General features: G+C 22.3%; 6 protein-coding genes across 6 annotated transcripts; 3 read left to right on the top strand and 3 right to left on the bottom strand.

The window, feature by feature from the left end:
• Positions 1-3,855: 3,855 nt before the first annotated feature.
• On the top strand, positions 3,856-5,184 carry MKS88_005198 (choline kinase; the record flags this gene model as incomplete). Its single annotated transcript, XM_067218439.1, has 1 exon — positions 3,856-5,184. The coding sequence occupies one exon, from the start codon at positions 3,856-3,858 to the stop codon at positions 5,182-5,184; it is 1,329 nt and encodes a 442-aa protein (XP_067071572.1).
• A 1,384-nt stretch (positions 5,185-6,568) lies between these two features.
• MKS88_005197 (uncharacterized protein) lies at positions 6,569-9,508 on the bottom strand (the record flags this gene model as incomplete). The annotated part of the gene is made up of 10 exons (XM_067218438.1): positions 6,569-6,664; positions 6,923-7,000; positions 7,144-7,189; positions 7,373-7,523; positions 7,628-7,706; positions 7,826-7,975; positions 8,115-8,254; positions 8,460-8,784; positions 9,025-9,122; positions 9,316-9,508. 10 exons carry the CDS (start codon positions 9,506-9,508, stop codon positions 6,569-6,571), a joined length of 1,356 nt encoding a protein of 451 aa, XP_067071571.1.
• A 609-nt stretch (positions 9,509-10,117) lies between these two features.
• On the bottom strand, positions 10,118-13,972 carry MKS88_005196 (uncharacterized protein; the record flags this gene model as incomplete). Its single annotated transcript, XM_067218436.1, has 15 exons — positions 10,118-10,177; positions 10,353-10,459; positions 10,574-10,627; positions 10,733-10,799; positions 10,934-11,038; positions 11,170-11,322; positions 11,428-11,542; positions 11,669-11,717; positions 11,901-11,982; positions 12,084-12,210; positions 12,419-12,489; positions 12,591-12,671; positions 12,893-13,045; positions 13,217-13,485; positions 13,846-13,972. 15 exons carry the CDS (start codon positions 13,970-13,972, stop codon positions 10,118-10,120), a joined length of 1,620 nt encoding a protein of 539 aa, XP_067071570.1.
• A 1,263-nt stretch (positions 13,973-15,235) lies between these two features.
• On the top strand, positions 15,236-17,572 carry MKS88_005195 (pseudouridine synthase; the record flags this gene model as incomplete). Its single annotated transcript, XM_067218435.1, has 1 exon — positions 15,236-17,572. The coding sequence occupies one exon, from the start codon at positions 15,236-15,238 to the stop codon at positions 17,570-17,572; it is 2,337 nt and encodes a 778-aa protein (XP_067071569.1).
• Positions 17,573-19,272: 1,700 nt separating this feature from the next.
• MKS88_005194 (cytochrome c oxidase subunit ApiCOX19) lies at positions 19,273-19,836 on the top strand (the record flags this gene model as incomplete). The annotated part of the gene is made up of 1 exon (XM_067218434.1): positions 19,273-19,836. The coding sequence occupies one exon, from the start codon at positions 19,273-19,275 to the stop codon at positions 19,834-19,836; it is 564 nt and encodes a 187-aa protein (XP_067071568.1).
• A 740-nt stretch (positions 19,837-20,576) lies between these two features.
• On the bottom strand, positions 20,577-22,421 carry MKS88_005193 (26S proteasome regulatory subunit RPN6; the record flags this gene model as incomplete). The annotated part of the gene is made up of 1 exon (XM_067218433.1): positions 20,577-22,421. One exon carries the CDS (start codon positions 22,419-22,421, stop codon positions 20,577-20,579), a length of 1,845 nt encoding a protein of 614 aa, XP_067071567.1.
• Between the last annotated feature and the right edge of the window lie 985 nt (positions 22,422-23,406).

Here is a 23,406-nt window from a genome sequence, read left to right as displayed (position 1 = left end):
CACAGTACAGTTTTATTTTCCATTTATTAATAAGAAACATAAAGCTATAATTAAGCCTGATGTAAACCTATTTACAATGATCAAAAATTTGTTTTCTTCTTCAATGGACTCTATGCTAAGTCATAGCTAAAAAAATGTATATATATCACAAAAAAGGGGTAAGAAAATTGCATAACTATTATTTAAGTACGCTTTTCCAGTGTAAAAGAGAACTAAATTATTATGGAGTAAACAGAATTATACAAAAGTCCCATGAGTTTTATTATAATATATGAGTGTATGTATACAAATATATATTATATACATATCCATTTAATATATTTTAGAGAAAATATTTATTATCTTAGAATGTAAAATTCCATATAATATCGTAGTTTTATTCTTAACAAAAAAGATCAAATTTTTTTCATTTTAAACAATTCATTTTTAAAAATGAAAAAATGCATGTTACAAATACAAATTGGAAAATGTATTGCTTATATAATTTTTTTGATTACAAAAAGAACCCTTAAGCAAATAATTATGATACCAAATGCAATTTTAACGAAAAAACAAGAATATCACGAATTTTATAACCTTTTAATGTTTTATTAATGTTAACAAATTTTTAATAACACTGAATTTCTACTTAATTACCTTATAATAAATTTACCCAAAAAACAATTTATTAAAAATATTACCTTATTTAGTTTTATTTATTCAACACATATATACATATGTATATATATACAAAAATTATATTATTATTATATTTAAAAAGCTATGAAATACTTCTTTGCAAAACGCACATGAAAAAACACATAGTCTGCTTTTTTCATTGATAATATTAACTATATAAATATGTAGTATGCCCTAGGTATACCTAAATTATGTAAAAATGTTGCCATAATTTATTCATTATTATGCAACCGTTATAATAAGATTAAAAATATGCATCATAAATATCATATTATTTTAAATAAAAAATTGAAAATATGTTTAGAAAAAAAGGATTCATTTCATTGTTCTAATTTACTCTTTTTTAATATCACAATTTAAATTTTTTTAAAAGGTCTTCTTATTTTTCCTAAACTTCAAAAAAATAAAAAAAATCTAACTGTACTCGTAATTTTATAGATACTAAAAAATGAATATATTCATTGTGTACAAAATGCTTTAATGGTATATGCCAATACATTCAGAAAAAGCTATGTTAAAAAAGGCCTTCTAAAATTAATAATAAAACATAACGGTTGAAAAAACAATATACATAAAAAAAACTCAAATTACTACTAAACATTTATATTAATATATACACGTAATAACATATTTACATATATTAACATGCTAATAGATTTATATTTTTTTTAAAGTAAAATGTGAAATAATTCATTATTTGTCCTCCCCTAATTTCCTTTTTGAGTACAATTGGATAAAACCAAAATATACTTAATTTAACGTTTTCCCATATCATAATCTTTTTTTTATTATTTAACAAATAATATTATGCTGTATTTAATTTATCAAGAAAAATAATCACTAAATTATAATAAATAGTAAGAAAGATAATACATATATATATATAAGATTAATTCTTCAAAATATTATGTATATATATATATATATATAATTAATTTTGACTGGTACTACCTCTTCTACTTTTTATTATTGAAGTTTATAATATGTGAAAAAATGCTTCATCAAATTAAATTTTTTAACACTATTCAGCAAAAATATATTAACTATTTAAACGTAATAATTTAATGATAGAAACAATACATTACTTGTGAAGTTAAATTTGGTTTTATATAATATAAAATGCCTCTATAATTTACGCTTTTTACTATAATTAATTTAATGTTTAATAAAATGGACTATTAATTTGCTTTAATAATATTTAAATAATATTATATACATATATGTATACATAAAATAGTTCATATTTTAAGAACATACAAATAAAATTTTCTTTAAATTTTATATATTATTAATATTATATATATAAAATACTCCACTTTTTTTTTTTTTTTTTCATTCAGATATCTTTTATATTATTATTAACTAGTATATTTTTAAAATATAAAATATTTATTTTTTTTTGTTATATATAAAAATATTTATTTTATATTGATCATGCTTTTTTATATAATTATAAAAATTAAAATATATATATTTTATTTTTACAAGTATAATTGTATTTATATAATATATTTATATTAAATTAAAAAAAACAGATTTATTAAATAAATTTTTTTTTTATTATTTATGATTTATACCAAAATTTTGCCTTTTTATGAAATATAAGTTTTTCTCCTTTTATTTTATTATTAATCAATTTTTTTTTATTTATCACTTTTTTTTACGAATACATTTTAATTATAAGATATTTTCATTTTATTTCAAATACTTTATTCCATTTATTTTATAATATTACATTATTATTGAGGGTTATAACGTTTTATTTATATATTTAAATTTTATTTTATTTTGTTATTATGTATGAGTTTTTTATAACAGAGTAATAAATTCATAATATAACAAATTAATAAAGCGTATACAAAATAAATTGTATGCCATAATTGAAGAATCATAGGAGAATATTTGATATATTTCTTTATAACTGATTTATTATTAATACGTTCATGATTCAAAAAAAAAAAATTACTTTATATACATATATTTATATGTGCATCACATATAGGCGCATTACTTAAAAAGCTTAACTTTATTAGTATTTTATTATGTATATAAAAATCATAACTTAGAAAAGCTTGTTAATTTTATTTTTTATTTTTTTTTATTTTTTTTTTTTTTCGCGTAATTTTTTTTAATATAAGGAGTATTACATTATAAATATACATTTAAGTGTATTCAAAGAATTATCCTTTAATAAAAATGAATATGGTTCATATTAATATAAAATATTATTACCACACTTTTCATATTTTTTATTCTTAATTGGGGATAATACCAAATTAATGTATAAAGGAGTATGAATAAATAAATTATGAAATTAAGCACATAATAAACTTTTACGTGTTTAATTAAATATAAATATTAAAGAAATATCGAAAAACCAAATTAAAGCATTAACTAATATTCTAAAAATATAATTTTTATTTTATATCAAGGTGATATTTTCCAAAATTTAAAATTTGTTTTACAAAAGAAATCATATAATATTTTTATAAAGGAAAGTTTTAGTGAACTATTAAGCAAAGATTTAAGAACTGCACGATTATTGTTATTCGTAAATAAGAAAAATAAAAAAAACAAATATTAAAGAGATAAAATAGTTATTATATATAAATCATAATAGGATAAATAGATAAAATTAGACCATTGAGGAATTATTTGACACCTCACATAATCGGCACTAAAAAAAATTATTTTTCCACATTTGGAAAATGTATTGTGCTACGATTTTATTGTATTTTTAAATATTACTTTATAAATATCACAGCATATATATGTATGAATTTTATATTATTTTTTTATGTATTCATTTAGAAGCAATTTAAAAGAAATATAATGAAAAAATATTCCAAATCGAGGGGAATGTTTACTTACGCGTATATGTGAGTACGTTAATATATGTATACATATATAATACATTGTATGTGTATATGTGTGTGTGTGTGCCTTTTGAATTCTTTAACGTATACTTGTTAATTTTTAAAAAAGCTCGAATTGTAAAGGAACGTGCAAAAATATCTTAATAATTCATGTACCATATTGCACAACTTTCATTTTATATATAAAACTTCATATTTCATGGTGCACGAGTACCATATTACACCTTTTACACTTCATTATATACACAGAAAAAAAAGGAAAAGAAATTAAAAAGAACAACACAAAAGATAAAAAGCAAAAATGGAAAGTTTTAATGACACATGTGATACTGTGGGAAGTGAAAAAAATTCTATATCAAATTCCGAAAATAATAACAGTAACGGAATTATAAAAATAATCAAAAATGGAAATGTCTCTTTCTCTGAAGACTTAAAAATGTATAGTACTATACAATTAAATCAGGAAATAGAAATACTAAAAAATCCATTTCCTTTACAAGAAATTAATAAGAAAAACGATATTCCATTATGTGCTCAGGAGTTTTCGGATTTAACAGATCCATTATATATTAAGAAAATTTGTTTAGAAAAAGTACAAGAATGGAATATTTTTACAGAAGATGATATATGTGTTAAACAAATATTAAGTGGTCTAACAAATCAATTATTTGAAGTTGCTTTAAAAGATGAAACATTAAAAGATAACTATTCAATAAGAAGGCGTGTTTTATTCCGATTATATGGGAAAGATGTTGACGAATTGTATAATACAATTTCAGAATTTGAAGTATATAAAACTATGAGCAAATATAAAATAGCCCCTCAACTGTTAAACATATTTAATGGGGGGCGTATAGAAGAATGGCTTTATGGAGATCCACTAAGAATTGATGATTTAAAAAATCCAACTATATTAGTTGGTATAGCCAATGTATTAGGTAAATTTCATACCCTAGGTCATAAATGTCATTTACCTGAACATTGGGATAAAAAACCGTGTATTTATAAAATGATGGAAAGATGGAAAAAGCAACTTTTAAAATATAAGAATGTAGATAAATTTAAAGGTGATATTAATAAATATTTGAAGGAATCCGATAAATTTATTAAATTTATGAACATATATTCCCAATCAGATAATATTGCTAATAATGTCGTTTTTTGTCATAATGATTTACAAGAAAATAATATTATAAACACTAATAAATGTTTACGTCTAATCGACTTTGAGTATTCTGGTTATAATTTTCTATCAGCAGATATTGCAAATTTTTTTATTGAAACATCCATTGATTATTCTTTAAGTACTTATCCATTTTTTAATATTGACAAGAAGAAATATATTTCATATGAAAATAGAAAGTTATTTATTACTTCATATTTATCGATTTATTTAGATAAATCTTCTTTAATAGTCGATCAAAAAACAATTGATCAGTTTTTAGAGGCAATCGAAGTTCAAGCTTTAGGTGCTCATTTGTTATGGGGATTTTGGTCTATTATTAGAGGATATCAAACCAAGAGTTATAACGAATTTGATTTTTTTCTTTATGCTCAAGAAAGGTTCAAAATGTATGATGATCAAAAGGAGTATTTGATGTCAAATAATATTATTAAAAATTATGATTAGCTTACTGGAAGCATGCTTTCGGAATAACAATTTCCCCCCCCCCCCGCGTCCAATAAAAAAAAAAAAAATAAAGTAAATTAAAGTAAATTAAATAAAATAAAATAAAATGAATTAAAACAAAGCAAAACGAAGAACAGTAAAGTAAAATAAAGGTGTATGTACTTTTTCTTATTTAATAAAAAGAAATAAACAATAAAGAGAATAACACCAGATTAATACCTTTGCATATGAAGTTTATAAAAAAGTACACTTTGTTTTGTTTCAGTAAAATGTTAATATAATATTTATTTATTTATTTTTTTAGTTCAAGCATAACTAACAAAAAAGTTATGTTTCCTTATTATTAATTTTTATAGCATAACAGTAGGTGTTCATATAATTAACATGCCGACAATTCGAGTAAAATGATGTCTGAACCAAGAAGTTTAATATAGAAGTAGAATAAATTAACATCGGCTTTTTCAACAATGACTGAACACATACTGCTTAATTAAAAATAAAAAAATATTATTTTATCATATATATAAGAATAAGAATCCATGTTTTATTTTATTAAATAAATAAATACGTATATATATATATATATATATATATATATATATGTAGGGACGTATTGTTGTTGTACCAATTTAAATTTATTGAAGCACATGTAATTAATTCGTAATTACATGAACTATTTTTATCATGCTCATAAAGGCTTTTGTTTTTATTGTTTCTGTTTTCCATCTTGATATTTTTTATTAAGGTCTTATGTATAAGATTTTAAATAATATATATGTTTTATAAATATACATTTAAAAAGTAACATTAGATGCACTGGATTATGTCTTTGTAAATGTATATTTATACATATACATGCATATATATATGTATTTTTATACATATTATATGTATGTACATATTTTTACATGTGTGTATTATACTTGTAAGCCATATGTATATGTATCTATAGATGCCTCTATTGTATACCTACAGATGTGTGTATGTATACCTATAGATATATGTTTATTATTCATAAAAATTTGAAAATTATTATTAAAAATTAAACGTAGATTTCAATAAATTTTTTTTTTTTTTTTTTTTTTTAAATCTAAGAAATTGTTTCCATGGTATTACAATAATAATTCAGCGCACAAAAATACTTTACATTTTTACCAAGGTTAAAGTGTTTTAATATATATAAAATTTAAATATTAATATAATAAAAACGTTTTTAATTGCAGGAAATTGTAAATTACTTAAAAGGATAATGTTTTTTACGTTTTTTAACTTTTTTTTTTTTTTTTTTTTTCTTAAATATGCTGCTACAAAGACAACTGTTTCTATAAAAATGCTTCTTTTTTTTTTTTCATATTTTTATTATATATGTATTACATTAGAGAATTTACAAAAGAACTTGAACAAATCTATTGTGCCTATTTTCAATAAAGCCTTTAATATAAATAATTGTAAGTTTATCATATCTAATAAAAAATGGTTGCTGTAAAAAGGTTCCAGAAATAATTCATTTCTTTTTCTTTTTCTTTTTTTTCATCTGTGCCTTTTTTATTCTTTTTTCATGTTCCTAATAATACGTATTGACAAGTAATAAAAATGTATTGTATACATATGCACATATGAGTATATGCATTTATATAAACATGTGTCCACGTACATATATATATATATATATTTGTACACAAATAAAATAACATGTTTCGTCCTCGCAAAAAATATGTAGGAAAATTGGTGGTTTTACTTTTTCCAGTGACTCATGAATTTCTTCTTCATTTAATTCTTTTCGTTTTATTTCTTCCCTCCACATATTTATATATACCTGCGTTTTTTAGAATTAGATTAATGTTAAGTGCCCAAAATATATGAACATGTATACATGTTTATATGTTCACTTATTATTATTATTATTATTATTTTTTTTTTTTTTGCACTACTTTTCTCTTAATTTCTCATTTCCCTTACCATTTTATTTAAATTTTTTCTGCTTTCCTTGTTTTCAATTTCAATTCTAAAGGGGAAGATATAATACATGTTTAAATATATAATGATATGTGTTATAAATAAAAATAATTAGTATATGTATATATCTAGTAGTATGTATAGTATATTTCAAAATACACGTTCATACATGTTTACACGTAAAAATTTGTGTATTCACATTTAAGTATAATAGTTATCTTTAAATTATTACATTGAAGATTCTACAGACATCAGGTAAGCACGCATATAACTTTCCTCCTTTTCCATTTTATCATTTTCTTCTTTTTCATTTTCTGCTTGTTTTGTCCATATGTTTTTATTTCGTATTAAATATTTTATTATTCTGCAATTTTGATCACAAGCTAAAAAAAAAAAAAAGAAAGGAAAATAATATAACATTATATAGTTGACGTTTCTATATCTACTTCATCCTTAATAAATGAGAGTACACGATTTTAAGACATACTAAAATTGTTATTCTCGAAGTTCATTTCTATTATCGATTTATTAATTTCTAGCATCTCACACATTGCGTCTCCATTATTCTACAGTTATACAAACAAAGAAAAATAGTATAAAACAAAATAACATAAAATGACATAAGGTTTAGTAAAATAATAAAAAAGAATTTTCATTAATTTTTCGATAAAAATAGACAATTCACCTTATTCATATTTGTATTAGCTAGATTCAATATTCTTAATGATTTATTATTTTTTATTGATTCTAAAAGCCTATTAACTTCCTCAATATTTTGACCTCTATTTGTTAAATCATTACTTTCCAGATTAAGACAAAACAAAGTTTTGTTCTCCTACAAAATAATCATAAATTTTTTTTTGAAATATGTTTATAATTCCTTCCTCAGAATCGTTCGTTCTATTATTACCATTGTTGTTTGTTCTGACTGCACATATATATATATATATATATATTTGCGTAATAAACATTACCGATAGGAATTTAGAAAAATGAATAAGTCCAATGAACGTTATTTTATTATAAGATAAGTTCAAGATCTTTATTTTTTTACATGTACACAATTCTAATATAATTGAGACGTAGTTATCTGTTAACCATTTCCTTGACAAATCTGTGATATACGTTAATGAAGTTTTAACAGGATGGGAAATAATTATAATAATATAAACACGCACATATATGCATGAATGTATATATGTATATATGTATATATATATATATATATATATACATAAACATGAATACATATATTTTCACGTCCTCATATAACTCTACTAGTACAGATACTTTTATTTCCTGTGAGTGTTGCTTATTACCTAAGTAATAAATTTGATCAATATTTATATTAGCAAAATAGTACAACCTCATTGGTGACACGTACAAATCGTGAAAGGAAAAATAAATATCACCACGTTTTCCATTTTCCATTAAATACTCAAAATAATTTAAAATCATTAAATAATTATATTCAATATTTTCCTTATTATATATTTCCTTTTCTATTAGTTTCTTTTTTTTTTTCCCTATTTTATATATCTCTAATTTTTTTTGTCTTTTTTCGTCATATATTTTTTTCTTCTTTTCTGTTATTTCTCTCTCTTTGTCAAACTCTTTTTTTCTTTTTTCATCAATTTTTTTTTGCTGAAATTTTACATAAAGGAGGAAGAAAACGTTTAATTCTAAAATCATTAAGTTATTCAGTAATTGGATGATTGAATGTTTGCATTTGTGCATGTACTCATACATACATATATATACATATATATATATATATATATATATATATTTATTTATTTATATTTATATTTTTATGTGGATATATATATTTATATTTATATGTGGGTACATCACAAACAAAAGGTATTTTTAAAAGGATGGTACCTTAGACTTCTTAAATTCTCTGTTTCTTTCATTGTTAGGATAAATATTTATGATATTATGAACAGTTAAGCTTAAAATATTTTTATTCTTAGAATTTTCTGTATAAGGAACAAAAAAAAAAAAAAAAAAAGAATAAAGGGAAAAAAGGAAAAAACTTGCAAAAGGAACGATATGAAAATGAATACTTTAACATAGTTTAACTAATAAATAGACAACATATTCATATCAGTGTAGGGGAACAAGAAACATGATTTATAAAATAGCTTATTTAAAAAAGTTATTTATAGAAACCTAAATTTTTGGATGATGTATCTTCTTCGCTATCTACAAAACTGGAGTTATCACTTGAAGTATAAACATTTGAAAAAATATCATATTTTTCTAATATATCATTTTCTATATGTTCAGAAGAAACTATTTCCTCGTTTTCCTTTTTTTTTGGAATATCAGTGAAACCTTCTTCATTTGAGTTTGTACTCTCCATATGTACTACAACATTAGCGAAATACTTTTTATAGTAAACCTTTACTTATTTCTTTTTAAGTTTATATACAATTATGTTTTTGTACAATAACAATCTACATTATAATGAGTATACTTTTACTCATTTACTAATATGTGAATATGTCTGTATATGCAAATACACATATACATAATTAAAAATATTTTTTATGTTTTCTTATTTCCGCAAAATTTTTTTACATATTTTATCTAATTACTAGCAATTATTATTGATAACTATCAGGATTTCATATTATCCCTTTATAATTTTCGTATTTTCCAATTTTTAAATATTTCAATTTATAGTTCATGAATTTAATTAAAAATATGAAATCTTTTTTGTTAAATCAAAAAAAAAAAGAAAAAAAAGAAAAAAAAGAAAAATATGAAAAAAAAGCAAAAAATATATTTATGTCTTTCGTGCTTTCGTAAGGATCACTTTATTCTTCGGTTTTTATCCTTTTTTTTTTTTTTTTTTTCAGAATACATTTATGTAGAGGTATAAACTGAAATGTGTAACTTTTATATTATATTTTTGCACTAAATTTGATATTATATAAACATGTACAAAAAATAAAATAATTTTATGAAATTAGGAAAAATATTCATTTAAAAAATATTCTAATCTTTTTCTTGAGTAACTTTGATTATTCTACAAAAAAAAGAAAATAAAGAAAAATGAAAAAAGGTAAAATAAAATAAGGCACGATGAAACAAGGTGAAATGAATATAGCACTATAAAATGAAGTAAAACGAAATAAAGTAAAGTGAAACAACAGTTTATGGTTAATAAAAGAATAATAATAAATTAAAAATGGTTTAATTACAATTTGGAAAATGCCAATATCATACGAATTGTTTTCCCACGTTATATTTTTACACCCTTTCTTGGCAAGCTTTATATCTTTGTTTTCTAACAAGGCATTCATTAAATCTTGTAAGGGAAAAAATAAAGTATTCAATAATTAATAAATATAAGTAATAAATATAATTATATACAAATAAACAAAAGACATTTCATAATAATATTCCTTTATATAACGATTACCATCTTTATTCACATCATTATTGTAAAAAAACATGCCCATATCTTTATTTAGTTCTGTTCAGGATAAAAATAAAAAAAAAAAATAAAAAAATACGTGTTAATCCTTTTAATAATATTTTTTTTTTTTTTTTTTCAATTTTGTATTTTTATTAAATTTACTATAATTATCTAAATAAGATCCAAGTAAAATGAAAAAAGAAAAGTTGTTTTCTCCGCACAGCTCATACTAAAAAAGAGGTAGCAAAATTAGCATCATAATTAAAACATCAAGTTATTCTTACATCATTATGTATAAGCACAATATGTGAAGATATGTATAAATATGTATAAATATGTATTAATATATATACATGTATGTACATCGTTTTCATATTTTATGGAACTTACTAATTTTCTAACTAAGCGGTTAATGTCTTCATTAGAAAATAACAAATCTATGCTAAAATCTATTGACGCTATTCTTATCTAAAAATTAAAAAGATGAAAAAATTTGTTAGGAAAAAGTTGCAATGATTGGAACAACATAACGTAAAATGACAAAGTAAATACTGAAAAATTATAGAAAAAACTATATCTTAATTTTGTTTACTCCATACTTTTATTTTTTTTTCTAGAACTTCATAATTATAGTCTTTGTAGTCAGCAAATAATAAATTTTCAATTCCCTGTAAAGAATATACAAAAATGGTGCACATATTAGCATCAACATAAACACAAATATCAGAAGTAGCACTATTCATTCCATTAATCTGAATCTGTTTTCGTTTTATTTTATATCAGCGTATTGCTAAAAATTTTATAAAAGTATTTATCTCCTGAAATGTATCATTTTCCTTATTATTTCAATTTCTTACAAATTTTTTTAAATTTATAGAAAATCTAATAATATTAAAAGTGTAAGTAAGGTATATGTCCATCTTATTTGATATTCTAAAAAATCTTTTCAAGGACTGGAATATATTTAAATCTCTAAAAAATAAAGTAAACAGACATGCGTAATTTATTAATTGATCTGCTCTCTATATTCAGTATTTATGTTAAAAAGAAAATTTTCATTTTAAATAGTTAATACTATTAATTTTTCTCATGTATTACTGCTGTATCCATCGTTTTCCATAACCTTCTTTTGAGAAATTATTTGAATCTATAAAAAAATGCATACATTTATTTAAGTCTTATAAACTTTGTATGTATGCATAAACAAAAATATGAAAAAATATATACCCCTCGGAAATACACGTATGTACAATTTTCTAATCCAAGAAAAACATTCATTTTCTTAAATTACATTACATTATATACTATATTTTATTTTATTGTTTTAAACCTTTCAATATAGCTCCGTATATTAGCCACATCATGTTCTTGTTAATAAAAGGAATTCCAAGGAATTTGCTAGAATATTTATACTAAAGTAAAAAAAACATACTTTTTCATTTAATAATAACCATGATTCATAAATATTGCAAAATTTTCACTTTCATTTTTCTTCGATTTTTTATGTGCTTACCAGATAGGCTATAATGACCATACAGCTACAAACGTATATAGGATAAACTGACTTGGTTATTCTTTTATTTTTTACCTCTTCTTTAAGCATATGATGATCAATTATGGATTTCACATTATTTATGTTACTAATAAAACAGATTTAAGCATGAATGTAATTGTTAACAAAATGCATATTGATGCACATATATAAGCATACATGTGTACATATATATATGTACACACATACATACATACATACATATAAATTTATATATACACAGAAGTTGTTAATATAGAATGCGCTTCAAAGATTTCAAAAAAAAAAAAAAAGAAACTGTACTTAAAAATACTTACTATATATTATTCGATTCAAAGTCATTAAAGTCAACAAAACACACATCATATTTATTCTCACACTTTAAAACCTGAAAAAAGAAGGAATTCCTTTTTTATTTATATTTCCAAAAAAAAAAAAATTAATAAAACATATTTAACATATCGTTTTCTCTTCTCTTAATTTCCATACTTCAAGCAAATTTTGATCGTCATTAAAAACTAAAATTTCTTCAGGGTTGTACATTTCGCACTTCTCCAACCACCAGGTTATCTAAAAACAATAATTACGGTACAAAAAAGTTTTCACTTTATATGAAATTAATATATTATAAAAAAATATATTAAAATGTGTTGAATATAGAAGTAAAGCATATAAACATCTAATCATTTTAAGCACACAAAAGAATGAAATAATTAATAATCAAAATAAAGTATAAAAAAAAAAAAAAAAAAAAAGCACAATTCTGAGAGTGTATTATATATTATTTTTACCAAATTTTTAAGCTTCATATCACTCTTTTTAATATTAATAACAGGAATAAAAAATTTCAAAATATCCGATTCATTTTCCTTAATAATTTTACTTTTTAGGCAATACCATATATATAAAAAAAAACTATATATAATGGATGAGCAAACTGAATCCTAAAAAAATAATACGATTCATAAGTACATGTATATATCCGCGTATTTAATTACAAACCCACGTATGTGCATATAAATTTTTATTTCTCTTTCAACTGTGTGTTTCATTTTTGCTTTTTCATTTGTATATTTCATGTTTATGCCTTTTTCCTTTGTATGCTTTATTTTTACCAAGTCTGCTGTATTATTCCCAAATACGAAAACAAAATGAATGTGTCTACTCGATTCTATGTTTTTGGAGTACTTACTTAAAAAATATTTGCACGAAAATAAATATACAGATAGGGTGTTCTTCACGTTGCTGTTAATCTTTCGCATTATATCACTATACGTTTTGTAATCTATTATGTCTAATATATGATAATTTTCATTTCCCCTTTTTTTCACATGTTCAATGATATTTTTTATATTAATAAAGTCCTCTTTATTCAGTTCTAGCACTAAAAATGTAATGGTTTAATCAAATAAATAAAGAAAGAAAAAATAATAGTAATAAGTATGAACAACTTTCAAAGACTTACAAATATGTGAATAAAATTCGTATTCATAAGAACGTGTAACATTAAATTTTCTAATACCACGATGAACATTATTTTCTCCACAAAATTCTTTGTAACAACATGTGGAATATGCTCTAATAATAACTCTTTATTTTATTTTTCTTTATATATCCAATATTCGTATGTATGTTTATATGTTTGTATATAGATATGTATATACCCATTTGTTGCTCCTATTATTATATTTTTAATTTTAATTTTTTATATCTTTTTTTTTTTTTTTTTTTTTTTTTTTTTTACAGTGCATTAAGTGGTAAAACCATGGTGCTTGGATAGACTCAAATAAATTTTGCACTTCACATTTTTCAGGATCTTCATAAATAAACAAATCTAAGTTTTCGTTAATTGCCTCATTAATGTTTATCATTATGAAGAACTTACATATATAACTTTTTTGATATTAAAATATTCAATGTTAAATTTCCTTCAGTATATAAAAATTAATAAATTTAGTTTAGAATATATTATTTTCTTTTATTATTTTTTCAGTCATCAGTATACATAATAGTTTTAAGTACCATAAAAATATGTTTAAATATTTGTATAAATGTGTATGTTTCTTTTTCTAGGATAAGAAATACTTATATTAGTTCAAGTGACTCAAATAAGAATTTCTATTTGGATATAATATAAAGTAAAATATAGTGAAACCAATATTATGCACTAATAATAATCTTACTTCTTTTTAATATGAATATAAATTATCACAACTTAGTGTGTTATGGAAATGTTAATGTGTATATGTATATATATTCATATATATGTACACATGCTTACATATAAACGTATGAGAATATGTATGCATACGTATCCACACATATTCACACATGTATATAGAAAGTAAGCCATACGCTGCTATCAATACATGCGAAATGGCATAACAAACAAATACACATCAATTCATCATCAGTTAAAAAAGTAAACATTAACGAAAAAACAGTAATTAATAAACACAAAAAATTCCATACGAAGAATAAAAAAGAATATATAAAAAAAGAAGATGCTAAGTTGCAGAATATTAAAAAATATAGCTACATGTATATATATAAAAAAAAAAAAAAAAAAAAAAAAAAAATTAATTAATTACATTTTTATTCAACAAATTTTTCTTCTTTTTTTTTTTGTCATTTATGTTGAAAAAACACATATACGCAATTTTGCAACTTTTAATTTTTAATAATAAAAAGGATATTTTTTTTTCTTTTTTTTTTTTTAAATATTTTGCTCCTAAATCATTGACGAAGAGCAATATATCTAGATATATACTACAAAACATCAGATATTTCTTCATATTTTAAGTGTTATGCTAACATGCATATAAAATAAAAACTTGAGAAGATTTATAAATGTGTCGAGGTTTCAACAAAACAAAATAAGAAATTGCTACTACAAAACATTGAATGTTAAAGAAATTATTTGTACAGGATTTTTTTTATTTTTTATTTTATTTTTATTTTTCTCGTGTAAATATAAATTAAATTCACATGTACTAGTATGTAAATGCATATATATTCCCTTAAAAATTTTTTTACCTTGTTATTTTTGCTCAAACATTACTTTTATTTACCCCGCTAATTTGTTTACCGACCCATTTTATTTTACCCTTCTTGGCTTCAAAAAAAAAAAAACAATGGACAACACCTGCTTTCGTTGCTCAGTATCACAAGAAAAATTACTTGACGATGACTATCTTTTCTTCGATGAACACTTTTTGAACGATTACACTTATGACAAAGAGGGCAAAAAAGAAAATAATCCGAAAAAACATTTTCTGCATAATAGTAAAGAACGATTTTTAAAATACTTAAACTATGAAAAAGAAATTATTAATTGCGATTTACAGGATGTGTATAAAAAAGTTTATATGAATTTACATTTATGCAAAAAATGTAAAGGATTACACAACATTGATTTAATATTATTTTATAATAAAAATAGCAGTTTTCATCATAATATGATAAAAGAAAAATTACTGTTCAGCCCAGAGGAGGAACAGAAAATTAACGATAATTTTAATAATATGAAAAAAATATTTCATATTCTTTTGTATAATATTGATATAGTTTTTTTTTTTTTCTATCTGCATGAAGCAAAAAAAATAAGCGAAAATGAAAATATTTCTTTACACACATTTCAAAAAATTTTTGAACAAATAAAAGAATATGTTATTGTTAAAGTAAAAATAGAGAATGATTTTATCAAACAAAAAATTTATAAAGTTTTCATATTTGTTTTAATATATTTTTATTTGACATTTTATATTAAAATATTTAAAACTCTAAATTTAAGCAAAGAAAAAATTGAATTTGCTGTGAATTTGTACAAGCAATCTGTACTAATTTTTACTGCTAATACAACTGAAGAGGATAAAGATAAAAATAACGAGTTTAATGAATCGTTATATAAACATGAAAGCCGAAAAAACTACCATTCTAAAAGACAAAAAATAATAGATAATATAGAAGATAGTAAAAAGTTCAACTCTTATAATGCAAATGATACCTATAATTGTTCTGCGAATGACGAAGGAGCTAATAAGATAGAGAAAAAAGCCGATGAAGAAGGGCTAGCGAAAAAGGAGGAAGATAATGAGTTAGCTACTAAAATCTCTCCTTTTGTTTTTGATATATATATTTCACTTAATAATTTGTGTATATGCGGTTATTACAATAAATATAGTAAAGAAATCTCTCAAACGAAATGGTTAGAAAATGATTCATTCGTAAGTATTTTATCAGTAGAAGAATGTATTTATGAAATTTTTAGAAAAATATTTTTATCGACTAGTTGTACATTTATTGGTTCTGGAAGAGAAGATAAAGATGCTCGTATGATGAATATTGGTAGACCTTTTGTTTTTGTTTTAAGAGAGACAAAATTTTCCTACTTAAATTTCTTTTTATTTTTTAGCAAGTTAAAAAAACTAGCAACAAATTACAGTACTAGTAGTGATACTTCTGAAATTAAAACAATAGACCAGTTAAATAACTTTCTTCAACATTATAAGCCCACAAGTGAAAATTCGATATGTGAAAACTCGTTTAGAGAAAATTTGTTATGTCAAAGTTCACTAAATCAATATTCGGGTAATGAGGAAAAGACCCATGATTCTTCACACGAAATAAAGGAATTTTACGCATTAATAACGAAAAATAATACTTTTTCCTTATATGATATAATATCTAATAAAGTGATAGTAGAACAAGCAAAGGATAAAACCCTTGAAGAACATAAAATAGGTATATATCATATATCATATAATTATAATAAAGAGCTGGAAGTATTGCTATCAGATGATTCAAAATTGAATAAAGAAACTTGTAATAATCAAAAAATTCACATTCTAGGTAATGCAGAAAACGGTTATACGGATGATGTGTATTTACATTTTAACTCAAATAAAATCGATCATATAGATAATAATATAGTTGACACAGAAGATAAAAATGTTTTAAAAAAGGGGATTACAAAAAATAAAAATTCCCTGTGTTACAATATTAATGATCTAGTTGATGTTAAATTAAGCAATATTGCCTTTAGCACAAATTATAAACTAATAAAAAAGGTTATGAAGTATGGTGAAGAAAGAAAAAAAGCATATAAATGCCTAATATATCATTCCACTTTAATGAACAAAGAAAAAATACAACAAATTAATAACGATGTTTTAAATTATGAAAAAAATAGTTCCTACGTAATTAGCGTTATGCAAAAAACACCAATAAGGGTACTTCATAGAAGAGGACTAATACAAAGAGAAAGAAAAGTTTATGAGTTTAATCTTGTTTTTATTCATGAACATTTTTCTTTATTATATATATTAGCACAGTCTGGTATGTATGTAAAAGAATTCGTTAATGGTGATAGAGGAAGAACTTTTCCAAACATGAAATATTTTTTTGGTGAAGATGCTTTCGTTAATATACTAAATTTAGATGTGTCAAGTTTCATATATAATGTAAACTAAGGGGAAAATAAATTTCTCATTATGTACTTCACCCTTACCGCATATATGTTCATGCCGCATGTGTGTATTTTTAGTTCGTTATGTATACATAGCTATATGCGCATATGTTGCATATATATATATATATATATATATGTATAGAGAGACATATTAAGCAAAGCAAAAAGGTGCCCAAGCATTAGGATTACGTTTTTACGTATTTGCAAATTCATATATTTTTTTACATATTCTAAACTATATTAATGAATATGAAAAAATGCAACAACTTTATTATATGCATTTTTATTTACGTCTTTTCTTTACTGTCAAATGGTTTAATTTTTGTAGCTTTTATAAAAGTATTTGTTAATCTGTTTCTAGTCCCCGTTTAATTTTGCTTTTTCGTAATTGTAATTTTTATTAACTTGTTATTATTTGTCAAAACGGTGTATACGTCTTATTCATATTTTTTTAATTAATAAAATCTTCTTATTTTGCCCATTTATAAATAGTATTTTAATTTAAATCATAAACTATTCCTTTTCTTAATTGAGACATTTAACATTTATCATTTAACGTTTATCATTTAACATTTAACGGAAAGTTATTTATCAATTTAAAACAATCCCTATCCGAAACACTCTCTAAAAACAATTTTTTTTTTTTAAACTTTTAAAATAGTCAAAAAAATATATAATATTCTAAATAATTACACCTTTTTACAACGTTTCTTTTATTCTCTCATTAGCCTTTTCAAAAAATCATATGCCAAGGAAAATTAATAAAAAAGATTGTTTCATCAATAATGGGACCATGAGGTTACCCCGTTTTAATTTTTGTAGCTCATAATATAACAGCAAACATGTGTATATATATATGTATTATATATGTACGTGTGTATTTTCATGTATGTATATATATGCACACAAGGTAGAACGCATTTTTGTTGAATTGTGTAATTACTTTTTTTTGTACAAATTACACGCTTAAAGTAATTTGTTTATTTAATAACAGCATAATTTACATATAAAGTGAATAAAAATTTTCATTCATATTTTCAATCATATTTTATTTCATGTTCGCGCACCCATTTTATGAAGTATATACATATGTATAAATATTTATATATATATTTAATTAAAAATGTAAGCTTACGTACATATTAAAATAAATGCTGCATTTTTTAGAATATGTTTTTCGATTAAAACATATTCTTTACTTTTCATTTTTATTTTCCTTTTTTTTTATTCCCTCCTAAAGATAACAGTGTTCAATTTTCTTTTTTATAAATTAAAATATACATTTCAAAATGATCACAGAATATATATGGAAGAAAAAAAATCACTCTTTTTTATTTTTGTATAAAAAAGAAACTTATCCATATATGTTTACTATTTGCAATTTATTATATTTTGCCAAAACAGTGAAGATATAACTTTTGCCTGTTTAGGAATGTTCACATATACATATTATTTACACATTTTACATGTTTATACATATTGATGAAGCATAGTTTTAATGCTAAAAATATGCAAACGCTACCAGTGACTTCAACTTTTATATATTTTTCAAAAGAATATATAAAAATAATTCCTAATAAATAGTAGCAAAACACGCACAAATAAGCTTTTCATAGGGAATTAAAAAAAAAAAAAAGAAAAAGAAATGCAAAATACTTGTGAAGTTATCTACTGGGAAAAAGTATGTTATTATAAGTAAAAATGGCATCGGGATTTATAAATCTGACAAGAAAAAAGCTAGCTGGAAATCATATATATTTAGGAAAATGGCACGACTTTAACCAATGGAAATATATTGCACCAACAAATCTATTAGATATTATAAAACCAGTAGAAAAATCGAAGGTGATAAGTCCTACTTCTCATAATGATCAAGGAGACATATTTAGTTATTTAAATAGTACATATCATGGAAAAATTATAACAGTTGATGATTTAAATTCAAATAATTCAAAAACAAATAAAATTAGAGGAAGTGCTTTTCATGGTCCTGAAAGAACAGATGTCTTTCGATTAATATTATATAACAGGTTAAAACAGAAACAACCACAAAGAATTGTACCAGATATTGAACATATGAAAGATGCAAACAAAGTAGAAGTATCAATTGTTTGGTTTCTATGGTCATTTGTTTTGTTCTACTGTACTATGTGTATATATGGAAGTAATTATATAATCAAAAATAAATCCAATTCTTTTCCTTGGATGCCTAAAAGAACAGATGGTTCGAAGGGAGAAGGACCCATGTTTTGGTTTCTTGAGTAGACAAATATTAACTGCTTATAGGACGTATCAGTTTGCAACGCGCACGCATACATATGTCTGCGTAATATTTTACTTCCCCTTTATTTATTTATTTATTTATTTATTTTTAATACATATATATATTCATTAATATGTACAATTATTAACATATATATATTTTTTTTTTTTTTTTTTTTGCTTATACTTTTTCAACTTGTATTTTACAACTTATTTTTTAGTATGGAACGAAATATCATAATTCATTACAACAATTTCTCAAAAAATGTGTAAAGATAAACGCATAAATATGCGCGTACAGAAATACACGAACAATAGGTTTCTAAATATAAACACTTAAAAATACAAGCATAACAAAAATAAAAAAAAATTTTACGTTCCTACAAAAATGTAAATCTTCGCAATGCGTGTTATATATATATATATATATATATATATATACATTCTCCAAGTGATCGCCCTGCCCACTTTAGCACAACTGTTCACCATAAAAAATGCATGGAAGAAAAAATTGTACGTCTCAAAAATGTTCTATGGTAAAATTTAAAAAAAAAAAGGTGCCTACGAAGAAATTTTCTAGCCGTGCTGGTTTGGAAAAAAAAAATAAAAATAAAATAATTCTTAAACGTTTCAGTACACCAATATAATCCGTTTCAAAATGAGTGCGCTTTTCTCTCTTTAAAAATATATATATAATGCATAATTTTTTTTTTTTTTTTAAATTGCACAGTTCTATCTCACCCTTATATAGTCAACTGCGCTTTTTGATAGAGTATATCTACCGATTCCGTTAAATTGTTTATTATTTCTAAAACATCTTGATAATTTTTCGTATCAGGCATATCGTCATACAAAATCAAAATTCCAATATTCTGATCTAACGTTGCATTCAATTTTTTATCTAAAATCATTTCGGATAATTTAGAAATAATTTTATTTATATCTAAATTCAGTTTTTGACTAATATAATTTAAGTCAATACAACTATATGCTTCTATAATTTTTAATATGTTTTTTTCTAGTAACAGTTCATATAACTCTTTTAAATAATTATATATCACTTTATCAATATTGATAAGGAATATGTTTATTTTAATTATTTTCTCAAATACATCCAACGATCTATTTTCGTAGCATTTTGATATATCTAACAATATTTGTATTTCTTTATTTGGTATATAATTTAATTTGTTATTCTCACATAGGATAGTATTAATATCTTTTCTGTTGTTTTCCTCTAGTATTTTACATAATAACATATATTTTAAAGGAACAATAATTTTTAAATTTTCTATATTTAAATTTAAACCAAAATTTCCAAATACAATATTATTTTCTGGGAAAATGAAAATCGAATTTTCCGTTATCTTACAAGACTTAGACTCTAACAGATTTCCATAATTATCTAAAGTTAAATTTTTTATTAAGTCATAATTTAATTCAATTGGGTTCGTAATGCAGTAAATCTTTTCTTCATCCAGCTCTTGATAACTAGAACTTATTTTGCATATCATATCGCTATATATCAAATTAACGTTATTAGAACTGATATTCATTTCATCTAAATTTAAAACACTATTGCTACTATCATAATACTCATAAAACGTATAAAATGATAATAAAAATGGACTAATTTGACTTATGCTTTTTGTTTTATTTTGAGATGATATGGTACTTGTATTAATAATGTTATGAATAATAACAGAGTAAAAATCATTATGCTTCTTACTTAAAAAATCAAGTGTGTTGTTATGACTATTATATATATATGTGTATAATGTTTCATAACATTCATATAAATATATATAAGCACTTCTATAATCCTTTTCATATATAAATAATATACCTGATAATAAATCTATTTCACTATTAATATAAATAGCTGTATTTATAGTATTTGCTATATTTTTTGCAAATGTCAAAGATGCTTTCATTTTTGATGAATTTTTAAGTAACATATATATTTTTGTTTCTACAATATATAACTCAAGCAATAACGTTTTATCATCTACCTTCTTTACTTCTTTTAATAATCTTTCAATTAAACTTAAAGCTGTTTTATATTTCTGTTTTAATATAAAAAGAATAATTATTTTAACTTCTATACGACATCTTAAAAAGTTCCTTTTTTTTTCATATGCCCAATTAATGTACTTCTTAAATATTATATATAATGTACTTATATTACGAATCTTTTTAGAAATTTTTTCAACAATATTTCTTATTAATTTTGCTGTCTTTGCTTGTGGTAATACATTAAAATAATTTTCATTACTTGTCGTAAAATTAATTAAATTATCAATTTCCTTCTTATTAATATAATAATCACATAACAAATAAATTAACTTATCATTAATTTGCATCACCTTCTCATTTGTTACTCTTTTTTCAAACTCCTCTGGGTTACTGTTATCATTTATGTGCTTGTTCAATAGTATTATTTTGTTAATTAAATTATCACTCATATGAGGCATAATTATTTCATCCTTTATCTTCATATAGTTACATCCGCTTAGTGTGTCAACAGTTTTTATTATTTCGTTCTCTATTTCTTTGTATGCACTTTCTATCTCTTCAAAATTTTCCATTTTTTTGAAACTCCTACTAAATGTATGAACAGCTTTTGAGTAGATAAGAGTACGTAAGTTCGTCACAGTAAATTCGTGCCAACAAGAGTAAACTGGTGTTGACAAAATAGTGCGCGTAAATTTGTTAACCACAACTTTTTAGCTTAAATTCAGTTGGGCGAATTTGTTAGATATATTTCGCGCAGATAAACTGATATCTATGTAGTGATGATTCAGATAAGAGTATATGATGCAATTGTTTTAAACATGTGTATGCGAAAAAAGGAAAATGAATGTATTATAAATAATAATACTGGTAAACATCAGAGTGGAAAACAATAAAATAAGATAATTATATAATATATGATATGTGATATATGATATATGATATAGTACATTTATTATACAAATCAAGAGCTATGTTAAAAAAAAAAAAAATGTACAGCTATTTATAAATGACTCATTAATAATAATATTAAGGCATGTTTTTATAATATTTAGCGATGCATTTTGTTTATCTTTTTTTTTTTTCTTCCTCAATTTTACTTAATCATAACTAGGATTTTCAAATTTAAATAATCCTTTCGTGCATAACGATGAAATTCCCTCTTTTTTTAAAGTGAGTTATGTTTAAAATGAACACTCGTTCAGCAGGTATATTATCTAGTTTTGATTTAAGGATATATTACAAAAAACGATAATTTTATTTTATCTTTCTTTTACACGATATATTATTCTTATAGTTCTTAAGTTTAAGATAATTTATATCTTATTTATTTTTTTTTTTTTCGTAAAATATAGTCAAGCGTTATACACCTTGTTTTATTGAATTTTTTCTAATTACCTTTTATTTATGTGTACACGTGTATGCATCATATATTTTTTTTTTTTTAAATTAAAAGTTTCATGTTTTATGTTAATCTGATATGCTTTGTGTATAAAACTTTTTTTTCGAAGTAATCTTAAGAATTCATTTTAAATGTTATCTGCTTATGAAATTTTTTAA

This window comes from Plasmodium brasilianum, chromosome 13, assembly GCF_023973825.1.
Source record: "Plasmodium brasilianum strain Bolivian I chromosome 13, whole genome shotgun sequence".
Classification (NCBI taxonomy): Eukaryota; Apicomplexa; class Aconoidasida; order Haemosporida; family Plasmodiidae; genus Plasmodium; species Plasmodium brasilianum.
This window is presented reverse-complemented; position numbering and strand designations above follow the sequence as displayed.